Source organism: Clarias gariepinus, chromosome 16, assembly GCF_024256425.1.
Source record: "Clarias gariepinus isolate MV-2021 ecotype Netherlands chromosome 16, CGAR_prim_01v2, whole genome shotgun sequence".
NCBI lineage: Eukaryota > Metazoa > Chordata > Actinopteri > Siluriformes > Clariidae > Clarias > Clarias gariepinus.
The window spans coordinates 5264121-5288257 of record NC_071115.1 but is presented as its reverse complement, the minus strand read 5'-3'; the positions used below and the strand labels follow the sequence as shown (position 1 = coordinate 5288257).

General features: G+C 43.1%; 2 protein-coding genes across 4 annotated transcripts; both read right to left on the bottom strand.

Annotated features, from left to right (window-relative positions):
- Positions 1-3210: 3210 nt before the first annotated feature.
- On the bottom strand, positions 3211-5268 carry LOC128544585 (zona pellucida sperm-binding protein 3-like). Of its 2 annotated transcripts, XM_053514802.1 has the most exons (8): positions 4681-5268; positions 4478-4596; positions 4288-4391; positions 4040-4217; positions 3862-3979; positions 3564-3649; positions 3402-3493; positions 3211-3309 (listed from the first exon to the last, which is right to left on the bottom strand). In XM_053514802.1, exons 1-8 carry the CDS (start codon positions 5230-5232, stop codon positions 3257-3259), a joined length of 1302 nt encoding a protein of 433 aa, XP_053370777.1. In that variant the 5' UTR covers positions 5233-5268; the 3' UTR covers positions 3211-3256. The 2 variants fall into 2 exon arrangements, with proteins under 2 accessions (XP_053370777.1, XP_053370776.1); XM_053514801.1 differs by having other exon boundaries at positions 4478-5268.
- An 8947-nt stretch (positions 5269-14215) lies between these two features.
- LOC128544583 (zona pellucida sperm-binding protein 3-like) lies at positions 14216-16284 on the bottom strand. Of its 2 annotated transcripts, XM_053514799.1 has the most exons (8): positions 15695-16284; positions 15492-15610; positions 15302-15405; positions 15054-15231; positions 14876-14993; positions 14578-14663; positions 14416-14507; positions 14216-14313 (listed from the first exon to the last, which is right to left on the bottom strand). In XM_053514799.1, exons 1-8 carry the CDS (start codon positions 16244-16246, stop codon positions 14261-14263), a joined length of 1302 nt encoding a protein of 433 aa, XP_053370774.1. In that variant the 5' UTR covers positions 16247-16284; the 3' UTR covers positions 14216-14260. The 2 variants fall into 2 exon arrangements, with proteins under 2 accessions (XP_053370774.1, XP_053370773.1); XM_053514798.1 differs by having other exon boundaries at positions 15492-16284.
- Positions 16285-24137: the final 7853 nt, after the last annotated feature.

Genomic DNA, 24137 nt, shown 5'->3' with positions numbered 1-24137 from the left:
TCAAGATTAGTTTAAAAGAGCGGCCTGTGACTAGAAGAGGAATCTTGTCAGTCACTAGTTCAATTTATGACCCCTTAGGCTTCCTTGCACCAGTCATACTGCCAGCTAAGATTTTAATGCAGCAGTTATGTAAAGAGAGACTCGCTTGGGACGATGACATTCCCGAACAATTTATAAAACGATGGAGGGCCTGGCTACACGAGTTGCATCAATTGTCTGAGTTTAGTGTAGCAAGATGCGTAAAACCAGTTGACTTTGGAGTCACAAATACAGCACAACTTCACCACTTCTCAGATGCAAGTGAAATGGGATATGGAGTTGTCTCATATATTAGGTTGGTAAATGCTGATGGATTTACACACTGTGCATTCATGATGGGGAATTCTCGCGTAGCGCCCTTGAAACAAACTACTATTCCCCGAATGGAATTGACAGCGGCAGTGGTCGCCGTAAACAACGACAAAATGTTGAAAGGTCAACTGGAAATAGAACTGCTGGACTCTGTGTTTTGGACCGACAGCACAACTGTTTTGAGATACATTGTTAATGAAAAACTTCGCTTCAAAACCTTTGTCGCTAACAGAATCTCCATCATACGAGAGTCAACCAAGCCACAGCAGTGGAGGTACGTCAACACTTCGAAAAACCCAGCTGACGCTGCTTCCAGAGGAGTTTCCTGTGAAAAATTCATGAAAAACAACAATTGGATCCATGGTCCCCCCTTTCTTAAAACACCAGAGAGTAAATGGCCTGAAAACATTCACGATCTGTCGACGAAAGAGGAAGACATTGAGATTAAACACTCAGCCTTAGCGAATCTCGTAAAAACTACAGAGAGCACAGATGCCGTGAGTAAACTGATTAACTATCACTCTGACTGGTATAAATTAAAAAGATCCGTTGCCTGGATTCTTTGCGTTAAAGATATGCTTAAACAGAGAACAAAAAGGATCAAGGGACAGGCAAACAACTCAATAACAGAAAACCATAAGTCTCTAACAATTAAGGACTTAACAAGGGCAGAAAACGAAGTCATTAAGTTTGTTCAAAACCAAAAATTCAAGGACGAAATTTCCATGTTACAAAAGGGTAATGCATCCGTAAAAGGAAACAGTTGTCTCTCCAAACTAGATCCAGTACTGCAGGATGGAGTGCTAAGAGTAGGAGGACGTCTTGGTAGGTCTGCAATGCCTGAGCATGCAAAACACCCTGTCATTATACCCAAAGACTCACACATTACAACCCTAATCTTAAGAAACACTCACGAACAGGTCGGACATTGTGGAAGGAATTATATGCTTTCAAAATTGCGGCAGAAATACTGGATTCCGACAGCAAATTCCCTTGTGAGAAAGTTTCTGTCCAGTTGTGTGACATGTAGAAAGATCAGAGCGAAGAATAGTGAACAAAAAATGTCAGAACTGCCACGCGATAGAATAACACCAGATCACCCACCGTTCACTAACGTAGGGGTAGACTATTTTGGACCCTTCGAGGTCAAACGGGGTAGAAGTAATGTTAAAAGATATGGCGTATTGTTTACTTGTCTGACAACAAGAGCCGTGCATATTGAAGTCGCGCAGTCATTAGATACAGACTCCTGCTTAAACGCTATTCGACGCTTCATGTGCAGAAGAGGCCAGGTGTCAGTCATGAGAAGTGATAATGAAACAAACTTCATAGGCGCTGAGACTGAATTGCGTAAAGCTATCCAACAGTGGAATCAGTCAAAAATTGAAGGCGTCCTCATGCAAAAGGGGATACAATGGATATTTAATCCTCCTGCTGGGTCTCACTTCGGTGGAATATGGGAAAGGCAGATAAGGTCAGTAAAAAAAATCTTGAGGTCTGTACTAAAAGAACAAACACTAAACGATGAGAGCTTGCACACATTCCTGTGTGAAGTGGAAGCTATAATAAATGACCGTCCCCTTACCACCGCTACAAACGATCCCACAGACCTGGAGCCCCTGACACCTAACCACCTGCTGCTGATGAAAAAACAGCCAAACTTGCCTCCTGGTCTTTTCAAAAAAGAGGACACTTACGCACGTCGCAAGTGGAAGCAAATTCAGTACCTTGCCGACCTATTCTGGAAGCGATGGGTGCGTGAATACTTGCCCTTGCTTCAGGAGCGCCAAAAATGGTCTCAGGTGAGAAAAAACCTCTCGATTGGAGACGTAGTTCTAATAATTGATGAGTCTTCTCCAAGAAATTCATGGGTCATCGGACGGATCACGAAAGTGTTCCCTGATAAAAAAGGACTTGTGAGACGTGTACTGGTCAAAACTAAAACCAGTACCCTGGAAAGACCCATTGATAAGCTGTGCCTGATATGTGAAATGGACTGTTAATTACCTTATAAAGTAGTCATGTTCCTTTCATTTGGTACGCAGCAATATGAATATCTTAAGTTAAACCGTTAAAAAATGTTTAAAGTGTTAAGAAAGTTAATTCTAAAGTGTTAAGAAAGTTAATTCAAATTTTAATCCAATCGTAAAAAAAAAAAAAACAACAAAACAAAAAATGTGTGTAATTGTCAGTCTTCCTGCCTGTCAATTAGGGGCTGGAAATGTAAGGGCCATATTTCATTCTTGTGATTTGTTGTTATGTTTATCTTATTTCAGTTTATTAGTTAAGCATTAAGCATTAAGTATCATAAATATAATTTGTATTGTGACATCACTTCATGGGTTGTTCTGTGACATCATCCCACAGTTATGCAGTTCCATGTCTATCACGCACGTTAGTTGTAGTTGTTGTTAAGACACGGAAGGATACAGAAAGGTGTGGAGCACACAAGCTTTTGACCGTGATAACGTGAGACAGTAAGCTAAAAGGAATACAGTAAAATAAGTTGTTGTAACTGTAATCTATCGAAGCTACAGAACACAGCAAGCGACTTGTCGTGACTACAGTGGATTTATGCAAGAAACTGTAACAACCGTTGTTTTTGATGTTGGAAATAAACAAGAGACAAAGAAATCAACGAAACGTCTGATGTCGTCAGTGACACTGTAACTAAAGACACGCGTCAGAACTTGTGAATAACATGCACCTACAATTATCTTTTGGTTAGCCAACCAGTTGATGTTCCCTACCCAGAGCAAACACCTATTGGGTCGGAAACGCACCAAAGCAAACAACTTGGTTCTAGACACCAGGTGTTTGCATTTTGTCCAAAAGGGAACAATAAGCCAGCACAAGAGATGAGTTCTAAAATTTTATTTAAGCAAACAAGTCATTAGACTACCAATTACTTCAGAATCATAACTGGACCAAGGTGAACTTCCTTCTCCACCTGGAAGCCTGCAAATGCAACGGGGGAGCAAGGTCAGAATACAAAGCCACATTTCCAAAAAAAAAAAAAAAATACAAAAAGACCAAAAGTGCTCAGATACCTTGCTCTGAGGACAGGTCACGTCCCTTTCTCATGCCACAGCTGCTGTCACAACAACTGCATACCTGGTTAGGACCATATGCAGCAGTCCATCTAGGAAGAAGAGTAGTCGTTAGGAGTCGCAGCCCATCAGCATTAGGCCATCAAAATAATAGCAACATACCCATTGTTAAAGAAAGAACAAGCCTTGTGCTCAGCATCAGCAGGGGCAGATGCAGCTGTTGCCCTCAAAACACATGCAATGTAGACCTGCATACAAGGAGAAATATTTGCAAGCAACAATGCGCAGGCTGAAGCACCTGTGCCATCACCTTTGAACAGGAGGGCACTCACTCCATTTATGACAAGCACCATAAAAACAGCAGTATCAGAGCAATGGCACCAGTCATGTCATTGGGCCTACCAATTTACATTCTGGCTTAAAAACTTGCCACCTCACCCCCTGTACAATCACTCCTTACCAAGCTACTGTTCGATTGTTGAAATGTGAAGGCTTCCAGCTGAAACCCTAGCTCATTTGCTTGAGTTTGAGGCATGAACCGGGAACCAGAGTGTGTAATCTTCGTATCAATCAGGCACCTGGGGAGAGCTACAGTCAGGTCAGCTTAAACACAAAGGGTTAAGAAGAACCCCACTTACCCATGGTTTTCAATGAAGGAATATCTGGGGACTGCAGCGAGGTCAGGGACTGCAGTTGCCACACAGCCATCTATAAGGACACGCAGGGGCACGTGGTTGAACTGCATAACTGATGCCTTAATGTTTATAAGCTGACCCAGGTAGTACTGGTTGGATGTCCTTTCAGTGATCCAGTCATCTACAAGGGAAACAAAACATGTAAACAAAAGCTTCACACAATCAAGCTACAGCTCAACCATAATACAAACCCATCATGAGCCTCAAGGAGAAAACAAGAAGCTCCTCAGCAGCTTGGGCAGACGCAAATGGGATCCAAGCAGGCAGGAGAGCATTGCTACTCACATTGTGGAATCTGGAAAGCATTCAAAGACAAGCCCATCAAAAAGGAATACATCCTCATGCACCCCCCACCAAACAATTATCGGTATGGTGAAATACCTTGGATAGTGACACTCAATGAAGACACCAATTCCAGCATTCCTCAGAATGGGAGTACCACTTATTGGGGCTGAAGCAACACCAAGAGTGAAGATATAGACCAGCTCATCTGCAGTCACCTGAAAGGGAAAAATACAAGTTAAATCCAAGTGTCTAACAAGCTTAAAAGGAAAAATAAAGGTATGTGGCAGTGGGAGGCTTACAGTCAAAGCACTGTTGCAGCCATACAACGGTGCTTCATAGATAAGGAACCGAGAAGAAGCATCCATCCCTGTGGCAGCACAGCCTCCCAGTGTGAGCGCAGCAACATTGAGGGTTGTACTGCTTCCAAACACACTTGTGCTCACTTCTACATGCACTGCAGTCTCATTGCATCTTGCCGTTACACCCTGGGTAGGAATAGAATCACCCTGTCCTGGAGGGTTCACATAGGTTGGTGGAGTGGGGATCTTTGGGGGTGTTGGATAACGCCAAGTCAGGTTCTTCACTATATGCTGCAAGACTTGCTGTTGTTGAGAGCCCAGAGGAGTTTGAAGCTGCAGTCCAAGTGGGGCTCCTACAGGGCTTCCAATTTGGGAAACACTCTGCATTAATTGAGAAGGTAAACCAACACTCACTTGAGGTGAAGCCTGCCCTGGTGCATTAGGTTGAAATCCTCCAGGAACTTGAAAATGCCCCAGTGTCAGCACTTGTGCTGTTGATAATCCAACTGCAACTAGCAGCACCACACTAACTCCCACGTAGTTGAACCCCATTGTAGTCAACAGGCAAGCATACCAGACCTAGCACACCACCTGCTATTTATGCAGTGACTAAAGCACATCTTCAAACCTTTTACAATAGTTTGATGGTCTTCCACGCCTGTTGAGTCACTAATTGAGCTTGCCCTTGCATTTGATTGGACCCTGCATGAAAACAGCTTAATTGTCTTAATTGTCTAGGTCACAAGACCTAGTTAAGCAAGTTAACAAATGTAGCACAAAAGAATAATAAAAGTCATTGATTGTACACTTTGTACAATTGTAAGAAAACACAGTGTTTTGGGTTGACACAGAATGTTTATTACAAGCTACAAAATAAACGTACCTGCAGCTTAATTAAAGTGTAGCAATTGTTGTAGGCCCATGGGTTAGAAATAAGACACAAACTGTGCTTGTTTTGAAGAATATAGAACACTTGGTTCGTGCTATTTGATTTTTATTTGCATGGTACTTAACAATGTACATTATCAGAAAGCAACGTATATATATATATATATATATATATATATATATATATATATATATATATATGCGTTGCTTTCTGATAATGTGCATTGATAAGTATATATATAAAAACAGGTGGGCCAAATAAATGTATGTCTCTCCCCTGAAGGTCACAAAAAAAACAGATAGATAACTGTTGAAGTGTGTTTTTGTGTCCCTCTGTATTTATGTACTGTATATATTCATATCTATCTATCTATCTAATTTAATATACTGTATATATATATATATATATATATATATATATATATATATATAAGTTCATCGCTAATGAGCAAGACAAGGGTGACAAGGAAGTAACCTTAAGAGAAACTAAATTCAAAAGGGAACTCATCCTCATCTAAAGGGTGGGAGAAAATTACCTAAGCCATATTTAAGGGCTATGAAACATGTGGTATCACAGGAGCACCACCTCATTTGGCTGTTACTTTGTGTGTGTGGTTAGACTGGGATTCTCCAGGATGTTGGTTGGAACAACGCAGACCTCATGAATGGCCTCCAAGAAGTCCAGATCTCACTCCATGTCATTTTTTTCCTGTGGGACTACGCAAAGGAGGAGGTGTATAAGACAAAGCCTCGCACAGTGGAGACTTGGAGGCACGAATTCAGGGGGTTCTCTGCAATATGCCATATGACGTCCTTTAGAAGACTGTGCATTCCATCCCGGCTGTTTGAAGAAACTGGTTGACACCACCAATGCCAATGTTGAAATTTAAAGATTTGCTTTCTTTTTTCCTATGTAATAAAGTACATGTACAATTTGTGTTAATAAATTTGCTTTGGATACAGGGGTTAAAGCAAAAAAAAATCCTGAGCCTGAACTTTTTAGGGGGTGGGGCACAGTTGTCAAGGAGGATGCTGGTAACTTGTCTCCACTCAAGACCATAAGTCTGCATGACATCTTTAAGTTCCAGCATGAGGTTTGGGGCATTTGCAATGTTGACTTTTCTGCTTGCCAGATGTTGTGTTATTACTCTGTTGCTTTCTTTATCAAAAAAGCAAACAAGCACATTGAGTATTTTATCCATATTCAAGGTTGTTGCTTCATCAACATTAAGTGAGAACATGCATTTTTTTATTTCTCAGTTTCTCAGACAAACATTTTTTGAACTGTAATGCATGAGTGTTCATGTAACTCGCATGTTGATTTGAAACCGACAGGCTAGTTAACGCTTATTTGTCTTCTGCCAGTTTTTTACACAGGGTGACCAGTGAATGCGAAATTCTGAATGACAAATTATGTTCTGCTATAAATGTGCACAAAAGTATTTTTAAATCGCAGACACGGTCAGTCTTGGACAACGGTGTGTCAGCTGTAACAGTTGCTCCCGGCAACGCGTGGTAAGTTTGAGTGCACGGGCAGCGGCTCTATGACCGGAGTCTAAATCATGACAAGCAAGCACTTTCTTACCGCTGCTGGCATACAGTAGCTTCCCCGAGCAAATCATGCAGAAACAAGCCCCGGGCTCTCTCAGTTTCTTGCACCAACTGCCAAAAGGCTCGCCATCTCTACTTTCTTTAATCCACGCCCAGCGTGATTTTTTTTTGAGTCCTTTATCTATTTCTAGGACATCATCCCCAGGCTTTATAAACTTGCGCTCCTTTTTTTTTTTTTTCGACAACGCTAACGTGACATTGACATATGGGTGTCAATCATACCGTGTTTCAGGGCCCCGCCCTTCTCTGCTTCTGATAGGCTTATAACGTTAGTTAAAGCTGCATTTCTCTCATATGATTGGTAGGTGAAATAAATTGGCTTGAAGATATTAAACCGCATGCGCAGGCTCTAAAATATTATACTTTTTTTCCCTCACAGCCGCACGCCGGAGATCCGGCACGGTGCCGGAATACTTTAAGCCCTGTGGATATATGGACTTTACCTTTTTTTATGTCTTTAGTTACTTTTCACCCATCATGTTGTCACACACACTTGCTCTGCAACCGGCACTAGGACCCGGAAGTAGTACGGTCGCAAAAACAGGAAGCATAAAAGGAAATAAGATAGCGCTTTACATCGCTCAGTCATTGACTTCGCCCATGTCGGTTCAGATCATCCATCTGCCATTTCGTGAGTACTCAATTTCTTGGGTCTACTTTCTGATTCGAGTGTGTGTTTATAGGACGCGGGTTAAATTTGTGTTTTTCCCCTGCTTCCCTTCTGTGAGAGTCCTTAGACTAAATCACATGGTTTTCTGCCTACTCGCTTGCTTCCGCATTTGGGTTTACCATCCACCCTACAAAGGGCTAACCGCTAAGTGTGCAAAATCTTCTGATCATCCCCGTTAATTTCGTGACAGAATGACTGAGCCACAAGCGGTAAACCCAGCGGATTACGCGCACCTATGCGACGTGGTAGACCAGCACGCCGAGCTAATTAACCAGCTAAACGGAGAGCTCGCTACTCTTCGCCGGAGTGTCCAAGACGTCGCGGCGTTGCGCCGTGAGGTGGCGTAGCTTCAGCGGGAGAACATGGATCTTCGCAAGGCTGTTGCTAGCGCAAAGTGCCCTCCCCCTCCAACTCCCGATGTTTTTCCTTCTTTACCGAATAAATAGAATGGCACGAACGGGAGATGTAGTGTTTTCCTAACAGCATTAAATCTGGTGTTTGAGGTTAATGCCACCAAATACTCCACCGATCAGGTGCGCATTGCTCTCCTTGTCTCGTTGCTATCAGGGCAGGCAGCAGAGTGGGCCACGGCAGTCCTCCGTTCAGATTCAGATACGGCTCATTTCTACAATGAATTCACCCGCCAGCTTAAGCTTACATTCGAACATCCTGCTGGTGAGGTGGAAACCGACACTAAACTGTACCACCTGCGGCAGGGAGGTTTGTCCGTGAGTTGCTACATGGCCGAACTTAGAACTTTGGCCGTCCAAACCACTTGGGGAGACGGACGACTTACTACGAGGAATTAGCCGGCCGAATCAAGGATGAGCTAGCAGGATGAGAACTTCCCGCTACACTGGAGGGCCTCATCCAACTAACCCTCCGGATCGACCAACGCCTGTTGTCTCGTCCCAAGCCAGTCCCACGAACACTGCCATCCGTCATACCACCCATGTCTCAGGCTGCACCTCAACACCCTAACCTCCTTACACAGACCCCAGTTTCTGAAGCACGACCCTCCATCACCACTTCCATCCCTGGACATGTCGGTTCTCTACCTTCCGCCGTGGTTAACACCAGAGCCAGGGAACCCATCGCCCCTACGACCTGGTGATAGACCTTTAGCCGGGTTCCGCCCCACCATCTCTACTCTTTGTCAGCTGCCGAGACCCAGGCTATGGAGGAGTACGTCGCTAACGCTCTTTGACAGGGTACCATCAGACCCTCCTCCTCGCGGGTTTCTTTTTCATCAAGAAAAAAGGGGGCAACCTTCGCCCATGTGTCGACTATCGGGGGCTTAATAACATCACCATAAAAAATAGACATCCATTGCCGCTCACCATCTCTGCCCTGCACGCCCACTTTGGCGCCACCATCTTTACAAAGTTGGACCTTCGGAGCGCCTACAACTTGGTGCGCATCAGAGAGGGCGATGAGTGGAAGACGGCCTTCATCACCCCCACAGTACACTATGAAATTTTGGTTATCCCTTTCGGACTCTGCAACGCCCCTGCTGCTTTCTAACACTTAATTAATGACAGCCTAAGAGACATGTTAGGCCGTTGGGTATTTGCCTACTTAGACGACATACTCATCTACTCTCGTACCACCGAAGAACATATTCTCCACTTCAGAGCAGTTCTCAAGAGATTGCTTGCCCATCAGCTGTACTGTAAGTTCGAAAAGTGCACTTTTCACGAGCGCTCCTCCAATTTCCTGGGCTTTGTCATCTCATCCCAGGGTGTGGCCATGGGCCCGTGGAAACTGGAAGTTGTGCGTCATTGGCCCCTACCAAAGACTCTCAAGCAACTTCAACGGTTTCTCGGCTTTGCGAACTTCTACCGTTGCTGGATCCGGGGCTACAGTACAGTTGCAGCCCCACTAACCGCTCTGACAGGACCATCTTCCAACCCTTTTCAACTCAACCCCTCTGCTATTTCTGCTTTCCAGGAGCTATGTCGCCGCTTCACCACTGCTCCGATCCTTCTTCACCCTGATGCCAAGAAGCCGTTTGTTGTGGAGGTGGACGCCTCGGATGTGGGCGCCGGGGCTGTTCTCTCCCAACGAGGTCCAGACCAAAAACTACATCCATGTAGTTTTTTCTCCAAGAAGTTTGCAGCAATACGGGGTAGGAGGCCGCGAGCTAAGTGGTCTATGGAGGAATGGTGTCACTGGCTCCAGCGGCGTATAAATGTAATAAATGGAATGTAAAAAGACAAGTGAATTCAAACTTTAAACTTTAAAAAACTTTTCTTTAAGTGAACCACTTATTTCTGACAAAATAGTTTATTTCTTTCTGGGCTTAACTTTCGCAATAAATGTCAACCTTGCACATGTGTACTGTTTACTATAACACTGACCACTTGTGTGCACGTAAAACATTTTGTAAGTATGTACAGCATGCGTGTACTGTTTCTTGAGTAATGATGTGCGCACATGTAAAGCAAAAAAAAGTCATTGGAGAGGTTAAAGATCCATTTTCTCCCTCTCTGTATCAGCCTGTCATGTGTGCACGCGCTTAATTTGACCCATTTACATACATGCTGGCAACATTGGCTAGTTCGAGGCAGGAGGAACAGTATTAATCTTTCAAGTTGATGAGAGAGCAGCCAATCTTCTGTGCAGTTGTGATGACCCTCTGCAGTGCCATTCTCAGTACAGTTGCTGTACCACACATGCAGTATGCCAGTCAATGCTCCACTGATTTAAAAAAAAAAAATTCTGCTGGGCCTTTTCTACCAGCTCAGGTGCAAGTTTTTTTTTTTTTCACACCAGGTTGTTAGCCATTCCACCTCATTCCTGTAGGCAGACCCCCCACTGAAATATTGATTGTCAAGTTTTAAAAAAACGCGTTCATCATAACTAAAGAAAAATGTGTAGGATTCATAGGTAAGGAGTATTAGTAAGTGGTTGTTTGGAAATGGTTCATAGTCAGGTTTGTAACAGAGCAATAATGTCCATTATCTTTTGGTTGACCAACCAGTTGATGTTCCCTACCCAGAGCAAACGCCTATTGGGTCGGAAACCCAGCAAAGCAAACAACTTGGTTCTAGACACCAGGGGCCTCATGTATAAAACTTTGCGTAGATTTTATCCTTAAAGTGTGCGTACGCACATAAGGCAGAATTTGCATACGCACAAAGGTTTTCAGATTTGTAAAACCATACGTACGCCAGAACCTGCGCAAAGTTTGCTTTATAAATCACAATTATCTGAATATTGTGCGCAGGTGCACGTGCTTATAGCTTACCCCAGTCTCCTCCCGAAATAACCATATTTGGAGGTTAAGACCACCTATTTTGAATATGTATGATCTCCCTGCATATTAATACAACCGATAATTGTCATTGATCTGTTTGGCTAAAAATGGAAGAACAGAAACGAAAAGCAAAAAAAAAGAAACTTCACCGACTGTGAGATGGAGGTACTGCTGTCTGAGGTGGAGGGCCGAAAAAAAAAGTTTTATTTGGTGGGCTCTCTGCGGGCATTTCAAATAAAAGATGGTAGAATGGGAGCAAGTAACAGAAGCAGTCAATGCTGTTACCTCAGTGCCTCGCACAGTCCAAGAGACAAAAAAAAATGGTCAGACTTAAAAGTGGTCATTAAAAAAAGAATATGGGCACACAGGCGCAGTGTCGTAACAACTGGTGGTAGTCAAGGAATCACTGACCTCTCAGCCTTTGATACAAGGGTGGGTGCGATTATAGGGGATACAGGATTAAGTAGAGTTCTTTCAGAATTCCAAGGTGATACGGATGTGATTTGCGGTGACGATGGTAAGTAATTTATCTACACATTATATAAGTTTTTGTCTGTTAAAAATTCTGCTTTTTTTATTGTGGATAATTTAAATCAACCAATTTAAATTCCGCGGAAGTGGAAAGTCCTAAAATATCCAAGTGACAAATCTAGCAATAGATGCAGCTGTCCTTAAGATATACGTATATTAAAATAGTCGATTTTCCTGTTTATTCATATGCAAAAAATGTAACTTAAAAAGACAAAAGCAAGTCATCAAGTGCACATTTTATTTCACACATTTACAGGTATGCAATACAACCTTTAATTAAACGTTTTTTAATGATTAAAGGAAAAGTTAATCCTGGCATGCCTTCAAGCCCGGTGAGTGGTCCAAGTGGGTTAGACAAGGGATGTAGGCTTAGATCCCACGTGCCCCCGCGCCGCCATCCTGTGTGCCTCCACCACCATCCTGTGTGCCACCACTGGCATCTTGTGTGCCTCCACCAACGACCAGTGTGTCGCCATCATCAAACGCCCAAGCAACCCCATCCTGTGCGCAATCCAGTGCATTATCATCATCATCATCATCATCATCATCCTTTGTGCCACCACCGAGCGCTGGTAACTCAAGGCGTGTACTGACGGAAGAAGCCATGCAGACCCAATGTCACATGGTTCATGCTGTTAATGCGGTGTGTTCCGAACTGAAAGAAATAAAAACTATTTTGTCAGAAATAAGTGGTTCACTTAAAGAACTTAAAAATAAAAAGTTTGAATTCACTTGCCTTTTTACATTCCATTTATTACATTTATACGCCGCTGTATTGCCATAGCATTACGCACTGCATTAGGAGGGCCAGGGTCGGGTTCATTATCTTCAGGATGGGCGTTCGATGGAACAGGTATACCTTTCTTTTGAGCAATGTTGTGCAACACTGCGCAAGCCACCACAATGCGGCAAACCTTTGTGGGGCTGTACAATACTGTGCCACCAGACGTATCCAAGCACCTCCAGCGTCCTTTTAGCAGACCAATAGTGCGTTCAACCACTGAACGCGTCCGGCAATGCTTCTCGTTATAACGCCGTTCTTGTTTGGTTTGGGGTCTAGTTAGTGGAGTTAGCAGCCACGTATCCAAAGGGATAACCACTGTCTCCTGAGAGGTAAAACACTTAATTTTTTTTTAAAGAAAATATAACAAAACAATGATGGTAAATACAATGGGACAATTAATATAACATTTCAAGTGCTAGGCAGAGGTAACAATTATAAACAATATTATAAAAATACTTTAAAGGAAGTACATGCTTGTAAAATAGCCTCCAGATAGCTTTTTGTTTTTTCCAGGGCAATATTGATTCGATATAACATTTCACTTAATTTTTAAATGCTATAAAACATGTTTTGTTTTCTGAAAATTTGCATCGATGTGAAATTTTGCATTAAAAATATTTAAGTGTGGGTTTGTTTATCATTGGAGATTATAATTATACCTAAAAGAAAAAAATATTTTAAAAGGTATGCTTTAAACACATTTGCATCATTACTCAATTACAATTACATGCGCATTCCTGCCGACTTACCAAGAAGCCATCCATCACGCACAGCTCCTGTTTGCAGTCTGTTCCCTACACTGCTGTTGGACAAAATGTAGGAATCATGAGTTGACCCAGGCCATCTCGCAACTACATTTGTCAGAGACATATGCGCATCACATATGATCTGCACGTTCAAAGAATGAAAATGTTTTCGGTTAACAAAAGCAAATTCATTCTCAGATGGTGCCTTTTTTGCAACACGAGTGCAATCAATAGCACCAATTATATTGGGAAAACCGGCGACTGCTGCAAATTGCATTTTGATGTTGGCTTGTTCAGCTTGCTTGTAAGGAAAACAGATGTATCGCATACATATGGCATGACACGGCTCAGGGATGACTGCGACATATATGATCGGTCTGCCAACTCTGGCTGGAAAGTACCGGTGTCCTAATGTGTTTAATACTTGTACACACAGTGCGTGGTTTCTCCGCGAGGGTCTTTACAATACTGGCCGTAATTCAGAACACAATTCCAAGAGGATGGCTCTTGAGAATTGAAATCGGCTCATGAGCCAATCATGAGCAAGGAAATCTTCATGGTCTCTGAAAACACGCTCCCTCCGTAGAGCTACATTAGAAAGGTCTTCTCACAGCGTTAGAGCATCCATTATGATATGTTATATGTTCACATACCTATTTATAGCCCATTCATTAAAAAAAAAATAATAATAAAATAAATTCAAAGTATTTGCACCTGGTTAAGAATGCTGATAATGAGAATTCAGATTGATGCAATTTGATTTATTGGGTGATGTAATAGGATAATTTAGAAGTTTTCCATTTAAAATAGTTATTGCCACTTGGTGTTGCCAAACCACATACTCCAATAGTGCATACACACGGTCAAGAGCAGCCTCACGGTGCGCACTTATTTATGTCAAGTTTATTTTTTTATAAATTCAGATATGCGTGTGGAAAAACGCGTACACATTTCTATGCCCATTTTGGGCGTACGCAACGTATATACATCAGGCCCCTGGTGTTTGCATTTTGTCCAAAAGGGAACAATAAGCCAGCACAAGAGAGGAGTTCTAAAATTTTATTTAAGCAAACAAGTCATTAGACTAACAATTACTTCAGAATCATAACTGGACCAAGGTGAACTTCCTTCTCCACCTGGAGGCCTGCAAATGCAACGGGGGTGGGGAGCAAGGTCAGAATACAAAGCCACATTTCCCAAAAAAAAAAAAAAAAAAAAAAAAAAAAACCCAAAAGTGCTCAGATACCTTGCTCTGAGGACAGGTCACGTCCCTTTCTCATGCCACAGCTGCTGTCACAACAACTGCATACCTGGTTAGGACCATATGCAGCAGTCCATCTAGGAAGAAGAGTAGTCGTTAGGAGTCGCAGCCCATCAGCATTAGGCCATCAAAATAATAGCAACATACCCATTGTTAAAGAAAGAACAAGCCTTGTGCTCAGCATCAGCAGGGGCAGATGCAGCTGTTGCCCTCAAGACACATGCAATGTAGACCTGCATACAAGGAGAAATATTTGCAAGCAACAATGCGCAGGCTGAAGCACCTGTGCCATCACCTTTGAACAGGAGGGCCCTCACTCCATTTATGACAAGCACCATAAAAACAGCAGTATCAGAGCAATGGCACCAGTCATGTCATTGGGCCTACCAATTTACATTCTGGCTTAAAAACTTGCCACCTCACCCCTTGTACAATCACTCCTTACCAAGCTACTGTTCGATTGTTGAAATGTGAAGGCTTCCAGCTGAAACCCTAGCTCATTTGCTTGAGTTTGAGGCATGAACCGGGAACCAGAGTGTGTAATCTTCGTATCAATCAGGCACCTGGGGAGAGCTACAGTCAGGTCAGCTTAAACACAAAGGGTTAAGAAGAACCCCACTTACCCATGGTTTTCAATGAAGGAATATCGGGGGACTGCACTGAGGTCAGGGACTGCAGTTGCCACGCAGCCATCTATAAGGACACGCAGGGGCACGTGGTTGAACTGCATAACTGATGCCTTAATGTTTATAAGCTGACCCAGGTAGTACTGGTTGGATGTCCTTTCAGTGATCCAGTCATCTACAAGGGAAACAAAACATGTAAACAAAAGCTTCACACAATCAAGCTACAGCTCAACCATAATACAAACCCATCATGAGCCTCAAGGAGAAAACAAGAAGCTCCTCAGCAGCTTGGGCAGAAGCAAATGGGATCCAAGCAGGCAGGAGAGCATTGCTACTCACATTGTGGAATCTGGAAAGCATTCAAAGACAAGCCCATCAAAAAGGAATACATCCTCATGCACCCCCTACCAAACAATTATCGGTATGGTGAAATACCTTGGATAGTGACACTCAATGAAGACACCAATTCCAGCATTCCTCAGAATGGGAGTACCACTTATTGGGGCTGAAGCAACACCAAGAGTGAAGATATAGACCAGCTCATCTGCAGTCACCTGAAAGGGAAAAATACAAGTTAAATCCAAGTGTCTAACAAGCTTAAAAGGAAAAATAAAGGTATGCGGCAGTGGGAGGCTTACAGTCAAAGCACTGTTGCAGCCATACAACGGTGCTTCATAGATAAGGAACCGAGAAGAAGCATCCATCCCTGTGGCAGCACAGCCTCCCAGTGTGAGCGCAGCAACATTGAGGGTTGTACTGCTTCCAAACACACTTGTGCTTACTTCTACATGCACTGCAGTCTCATTGCATCTTGCCGTTACACCCTGGGTAGGAATAGAATCGCCCTGTCCTGGAGGGTTCACATAGGTTGGTGGAGTGGGGATCTTTGGGGGTGTTGGATAACGCCAAGTCAGGTTCTTCACTATATGCTGCAAGACTTGCTGTTGTTGAGAGCCCAGAGGAGTTTGAAGCTGCAGTCCAAGTGGGGCTCCTACAGGGCTTCCAATTTGGGAAACACTCTGCATTAATTGAGAAGGTAAACCAACACTCACTTGAGGTGAAGCCTGCCCTGGTGCATTAGGTTGAAATCCTCCAGGAACTTGAAAATGCCCCAGTGTCAGCACTTGTGCTGTTGATAATCCAACTGCAACTAGCAGCACCACACTAACTCCCACGTAGTTGAACCCCATTGTAGTCAACAGGCAAGCATACCAGACCTAGCACACCACCTGCTATTTATGCAGTGACTAAAACACATCTTCAAACCTTTTAAAATAGTTTGATGATCTTCCTCGCCTGTTGAGTCACTAATTGGGCTTGCCCTTGCATTTGATTGGACCCTGCATGAAAACAGCTTAATTGTCTAGGTCACAAGACCTAGTTAAGCAAGTTAACAAATGTAGCACAAAAGAATAATTAAAGTTATTGATTGTACACTTTGTACAATTGTAAGAAAACACAATGTTTTGGGTTGACACAGAATGTTCATTACAAGCTACAAAATAAACGTACCTGCAGCTCTGCAGCTTAATTAAAGTGTAGCAATTGTTGTAGGCCCATGGGTTAGAAATAAGACACAAACTGTGCTTGTTTTGAAGAATATAGAACACTTGGTTCGTGCTATTTGATTTTATTTGCATGGCACTTAACAATGCACATTATCAGAAAGCAACGTATATATATATATATATATATATATATATATATATATATATTATATGTTGCTTTCTGATAATGTGCATTGTTAAGTATATATATAAAAACAGGTGGGCCAAATAAATGTATGTCTCTCACACACAGTATATATACACAGTATATATATATATATATATATATATATATATATATATATATATATATATATATAAACAGGTGGGCCAAATAAATGTATGTCTCTCCCCTGAAGGTCACATGATGGTGCCACTAGTGACATCTTTAGAGGCAACAAATTACACATTGCTGCCATAATTCAATTTGTTTAAAAAAAACAGATAGATAACTGTTGAAGTGTGTATACAACATTTTTGTGTCCCTCTGTATTTATGTACTGTATATATGCATATCTATCTATCTATCTAATTTAATATACTGTATATATATATATATATATATATATATATATATATATATATATATATATATAAAAGTTCATCGCTAATGAGCATGACAAGGGTGACAAGGAAGTAACCTTAAGAGGAACTACATTCAAAAGGGAACTCATCCTCATCTAAAGGGTGGGTGAAAATTAACTAAGCAATCTTTAAGGGCTATGAAACATGTGGTATCACAGGAGCACCACCTCATTTAGCTCTCACTTTCTGTGTGTGGTTAGACTGGGATTCTCCAGGATGTTGGCTGGGATAACGCGGACCTCATGAATGGCCTCCAAGAAGTCCAGATCTCACTCCATGTCATTTTTTTCCTGTGGGACTACGCAAAGGAGGAGGTGTATAAGACAAAGCCTCGCACAGTGGAAGACTTGGAGGCACGAATTCTCTGCAATATGCCATATGACTTCCTTTAGAAGACTGTGCATTCCATCCCGGCCGTTTGAAGAAACTGGTTGACACCACCAATGCCTATGTTAAAATTTAAAGAATTGCTTTCTTTTTTCCTATGTAATAAAGTACATGTGCAATTTGTGTCAATAAATTTGCATTGGATATATGGACTTTACCTTTTTTTTATGTCTTTAGTTACTTTTCACCCATCATGTTGTCACACACACTTGCTCTGCGACCGGCACTAGGACCCGGAAGTAGTACGGTCGCAAAAACAGGAAGCATAAAAGGAAATAAGATGGCGCTTCACATCGCTCAGTCATTGAGTTCGCCCATGTCGGTTCAGATCATCCATCTGCCATTTTGTGAGTACTCACTTTCTTGGGTCTACTTTCTGATTCGAGTGTGTGTTTATAGGACGCGGGTTAAATTTGTGTTTTTCCCTTGCTCCCCTTCTGTGAGAGTCCTTAGACTAAATCACATGGTTTTCTGCCTACTTGCTTGCTTCCGCGTTTGGGTTTACCATCCACGCTACAAAGGGTTAACCGCTAAGTGTGCAAAATCCCAGCGGATTACGCGCACCTATGCGAAGTGGTAGATCGGCACGCCAAGCTAATTAACCAGCTAAACGGAGAGCTCGCTTCTCTTCGCCGGAGGTGGCGTAGCTTCAGCGGGAGAACGCGGATCTTCGCGAGGCTGTTGCTAGCGCGGCTAACCGGCCTCCCGTTGCGGCGGTCGTGGCTCCGTCCCCTCCCCCTCCAACTCCCGATGTTTTTCCTTCTTTACCGGATAAATAGAATGGCATGAACGGGAGATGTAGTTTTTTCCTAACAGCATTAGATCTGGTGTTTGAGGTTAATGCCACCAAATACTCCACCGATCAGGTGCGCATTGCTCTCCTTGTCTCGTGACTATCAGGGCAGGCAGCAGAGTGGGCCACGGCAGTCCTCCGTTCAGATTCAGATACGGCTCATTTCTACAATGAATTCACCCGCCAGCTTAAGCTTACATTCGAACATCCTGCTGGTGAGGTGGAAACCGACACTAAACTGTACCACCTGCGGCAGGGAGGTTTGTCCGTGAGTTGCTACATGGCCGAATTTAGAACTTTGGCCATCCAAACCACTTGGGGAGACGGATGACTTACTACGAGGGATTAGCCAGCCGCATCAAGGATGAGCTAGCAGGACGAGAACTTCCCGCTACACTGGAGGGCCTCATTCAACTAGCCCTCCGGATCGACCAACGCCTGTTGTCTCGTCCCAAGCCAGTCCCACGAACCCTGCCATCCGTCATACCACCCATGTCTCAGACTGCACCTCAACACCCTAACCTCCTTACACAGACCTTAACCTTATAATGAAAGATATACATATATACTATGAAAGTTTGGTCATCCCTTTCGGACTCTGCAACGCCCCTGCTGCTTTCCAACACTTCATTAATGACAGCCTAAGAGACATGTTCGGGCGTTGGGTATTTGCCTACTTAGATGACATACTCATCTACTCTCGTACCACTGAAGAACATATTCTCCACTTCAGAGCAGTTCTCAAGAGATTGCTTGCCCATCAGCTGTACTGTAAGTTCGAAAAGTGCATTTTTCACTTGCGCTCCACCAATTTCCTGGGCTTTGTCATCCCGTCCCAGGGTGTGGCCATGGACCCGCAGAAACTGGAAGTTGTGCATCATTGGCCCCTACCCAAGACTCTCAAGCAACTTCAACGGTTTCTCTGCTTTGCAAACTTTTACCGTCGCTGGATCCGGATCCAGGGCTACAGTACAGTTGCAGCCCCACTAACCGCTCTGACAGGACCATCTTCCAACACTTTTCAACTCAACCCCTCTGCTATTTCTGCTTTCCAGGAGCTATGTCGCCGCTTCACCACTGCTCCGATCCTTCTTCACCCTAATGCCAAGAAGCCGTTCGTTGTGGAGGTGGACGCCTCGGATGTGGGCTGTTCTCTCCCAACGAGGTCCAGACCAAAAACTACATCCATGTCATTTTTTCTCCAAGAAGTTTGCCGCAATACGGGGTAGGGGGCCGCGAACTGCTGGCCATAAAGTGGTCCTTGGAGGAATGGTGTCACTGGCTCCATCGTCTGGACCGACCACCAGAACCTGATCACCATCCGCAATCTAAAACAGTTGAATTCCAGACAGACGCGGTGGGCACTGTTTTTTTAACAGAATGATTTCCATCTCTCCTACCGTCCGGGGTCGAAGAACACCAAGGCGGACGCTCTCTCCAGACAACACGAAGAAGATGCCCCCTGGACGCCCCCTAGACGACCTGTCCTACCACTTTCAAAAATCATTGCACCACTCCACTGGGACCTGAAGACAAGAGTCCGCCAGGCACAGGCCGAGGAAACCGCCCCGGACGGCTCTACATTCCTCACGCCATGAGAACGGAAGTACTCCTCTCTCCTATCAGGACATCCCGGGAATCAATGCACCCAACAGTTCATCCGCCATGCCTTTTGGTGGCCGTCCATGACAAGAGACGTTGAAGAGTTCGTTCAGGCGTACCCAGTGTGTGCCAGGGCCAAAGACACCAACCATCCAACTCCTGGGGACCTTCAACCACTTCCTATTCCCCGCAGGCCCTGGACACACATTGCCTTAGATCTTATTACGGGCCTGCCAGTCTCAGAAGGAAAAGACACCATCCTCACCATCGTAGAGTCGTGCACCTGGTAGCTCTCGCCGGACTCCCGTCAGCTAGAATGACAGCCGAGCTGATACTAGAACATGTAGTCCACTTGCATGGGTTCCTAAAAGACATCGTCTCGGACAGGGGGCCACAGTTCACTGCCCGGTTCTGAAAGGCCCTCTGCCGTCTGATCAATTCAACCTGTAGTCTCTCTTCAGGATACCATCCCAAGACTAACGGTCAGACGGAGCAAACCAATCAACAACTGGAGCGTTATTTATGATGTTTCATCGCCGATCGTCAAAGCTCCTGGGCTCGCTACCTCATCTGGGCTGAACTTTCGCATAACCTCCACACCTCAGCCACCAACTTAAGCCAATTTGAGGTGTGCCATGGTTTCCAACCTCCAATGTTCGAACATCAAGAAACGGAGGTTGACGTACCATCAGCCCAACAGTTGGTTCGCAGGTGTTAACGGTTGTGGAACAGAGCCAACGCTGCCATCAGATGAGCCAACCGCTGCTACATCACCCAACATCGCTGTCGACACCCACCGGCACGATTGTACAATGTAGGTGACAAGGTGTGGCTGTCAACAAAAAATCTATTTTCATACTGAATCTCGAAAACTTTGCCCCAGATACATTGGACCATATCGCATCACCTTTCGAATTAATTCTGTCACCTACCGGCTCCAGCTGCCTGTGGCGCTCCGAATACATCTGGTTTCCCACACCTCGCAGCTGAAACCCCTCCCACCTCTCCTATGGTAGCTCCTCTTCCCCGAATCATTGACGGTGGCCCTGCTTACACCGTACGTCAGATCCTTGATTCCGATGTTGGATTCCGGCCCGGTTCATCCTAGACCCCAAGCTTATCAGGGACTATCCTCGTCGGGTATCCTCCACCCCAGGACCGTCAGGAGTTGGTCCTGGACAGGGGGCTACTGCCACACACACTCGCTCCGTGACCGGCACTAGGACCCGGAAGTAATACGGTCGCAAAAACAGGAAGCATAAAAGGAAACAAGATGGCGCTTCACATTGCTCAGTCATTGAGTTCGCCAAGGTCATATGTAGCACCTAATGGAAACCTGAAAAATATTGCCTATTGTGGAAACTCATCAAAGAATTTTTGGACCTTTCAAATTGATAGATTCAATTCACATTTAATTTTAAAGTGGAATTGAAATTGTATTGAGTAAGTAGATTAGTTTTAAAAGCACCTGAAAATGTAAGTGGAATATTAGCGTTTAATGTGGGGATTTTTTTTTTCAGCTGAGGTTTTGCTGTGGGCACTGAAGATTATGGCAAAACTGCCTGATATTTTCCCAGTCTTTAAATGTCCAGTTTCTGAGTCCTTGTGATCATGAAAGCCCCCACCATGTATAAGCAAGGGCATTAATAGCTCAATGGTAGACATCTTTTCTGCTAGGCAGACTACCCAACATCCCTGCTTAGCCACTGGACTTGCAGGGAAACCTCACTGAGAGTTGTATCAGGAAGGGCATCCACTGTAAAACCAGTGCCAAACTTAAAATGTGTGGATTAAATAAACCACTGTTGAAATCCTTACTGAGAGAGCCAAAATAAGTCAATCCAGGGGCTACAATATGGAATGATGCTGCTATAAAAGGGACACCAATGTAAACTTGCAGCTAAACTTGGAGTTTATGATCAAAAATCACATCCATTTCTCCTAACATAACAGGACTCGTTGTATTCATAGAGCAACAAATTTCCAAGACAACATGACAAACCAAACCCAATGAAAACGTCACTTTGGGTAATACAACCATAGCTCCATGCTGAGCAGCAGTTAATGGTCTTCATGTGATTAATGGACTAAAGGTACCAGGATGGATCCGTCAGATCAATAAAGTTGAGGGAGTAAGGCTCACTGGTCCATCAGGAATATCATATGTAGTTTGATACAGACAGAAAATTAAATGTACCCTCAGTAACAAATGTTTTGTGCTGAACACAAGCAGGGACTCCAGAAGCTCTGGTATGCAAGTCAGTCAAATCACCATAAGCAATCCTGAGTAAACTTGGGTGGAAGGAGACATCTTTCCAAGATTAATGTACATGAAACCTCCTGTGCGAACCCATCCAAAAGTAGCCTACAAAATCAACTTGACCACTTTGCTGTGGATTAAAGGAACCAGCCCACTGTGGTTGCATTTCGACCAGACAAACAGGAGTTGCACTTCGTAAAATAAGTTTGTATATTGCTTAGAGTTAATCCCAGTTACCACACCCTGCTGGGAATAAGTAGGAAGATTTGTCAATAAATAGTAAAATGGTGCCATCAACGTTCGGATTAATCATTAAACTAAAAATCATTAATATATTTAATGATTATAATAATTTTAATTATTATATAACTTTAATTATAATTATATAATTATTAATATAATATTTTGATTCATACACATTTCAAAAATTTTTTTGATTGTGTAAAATTGCTTTGTGACAATGTCAATTGTTGAATTGAATTGATCATATTGCCTAGGTTGTGCTGAAAACTATGTCACTTTATAATGCACAGTCCTATACATTAAAAAATCAAAACATGGCTAAAACACTCAGGGTTTTATGGGGTACTACATAAGGACTCTTTATAAACATAAGCAGTAAAGCATCTCCAGCATGCAAAAACCTGAAGTGTGTTGGTGCTTGAAGTGCAACTAAGAATCCTTCCAATCACTTGGGACTCTGTCTCCAAAATAGAATAGTCATCGTTAACACGTGCGCCTAAATTAAAGTGACATCCCCTAGCACAAAATAAATGTCAACCTTGCACATGTGTACCGTTTACTAACACACTGACCACTTGTGTGCACGTAAAACATTTAAGTATGTACAGCATGCGTGTACTGTTTCTTATCACACACATGTAAAGCAAAAGAAAGTCATTGGAGAGGTTAAAGATCCATTTTCTCCCTCTATGTATCATCTTTCTACTTTACACAGAAATACTGCTTCATCACAATACTTTTCAAAGGTAAAGTGCAGGTTAATTTATATTTACTTTATATTTTGTATTTATTTTTTTGGGCTGTGGAATGAATAGTTTGAGTTTCCATTATTTCATATGGGAAAATTCCCTTTGGTTTTTGAGCGTTTTGAAATACAAGCCCACTTCCAGAACAAATTATGCTTGTAATCCAAGGTTCCACTGTATTCAGCATAAATTGATCCTTCTAAAAAATTGCATGATCAGTGGTCAACTATGGCACATTGAGTTCTATATAGCAGGATTCATTGAGTTTTTTGTAGCAGGATGTAAACTACCGGTTCTTGATTTTTGTACAGTCCACCAAATGGTAGATTAAACAGTTGATGGCTTGGGTGTAAATTGTCCTTTGCAATTGTATTGGCTAGTTCGAAGCAGGAGGAACAGTATTAATCTTCCAAGTTTATGAGAGAGCAGCCAATCTTCTGTGCAGTTGTGATGACCCTCTGCAGCGCCATTCTCTGGGGTACAGTACAGTTGCTGTACCACACATGCAGTATGCCAATCAATGCTCCACTGACTTAAAAAAAAAAAAAAGCCCAGGAGAGACCTTTCTACCAGCTTAGGTGCAAGTTGTTGTTTCACACCAGGTTGTTTGCCATTCCTGTAGGCAGACCCCCCCACTGAAATATTGGTTGTCAAGTTTTAAAAACACGATCATAACTAAGGACAAATGTGTAGGATTCCTAGGTAAGAAGTATTAGTAATTGGTTGTTTGGAAATGGTTCATAGTCAGGTTTGTAACAGCAATATTGTCCATTATCTTTTGGTTAGCCAACCAGTTGATGTTCCCTACCCAGAGCAAATGCCTATTGGGTCGAAAACCCACCAAAGCAAACAACTTGGTTCTAGACACCAGGTGTTTGCATTTTGTCCAAAAGGGAACAATAAGCCAGCACAAGAGAG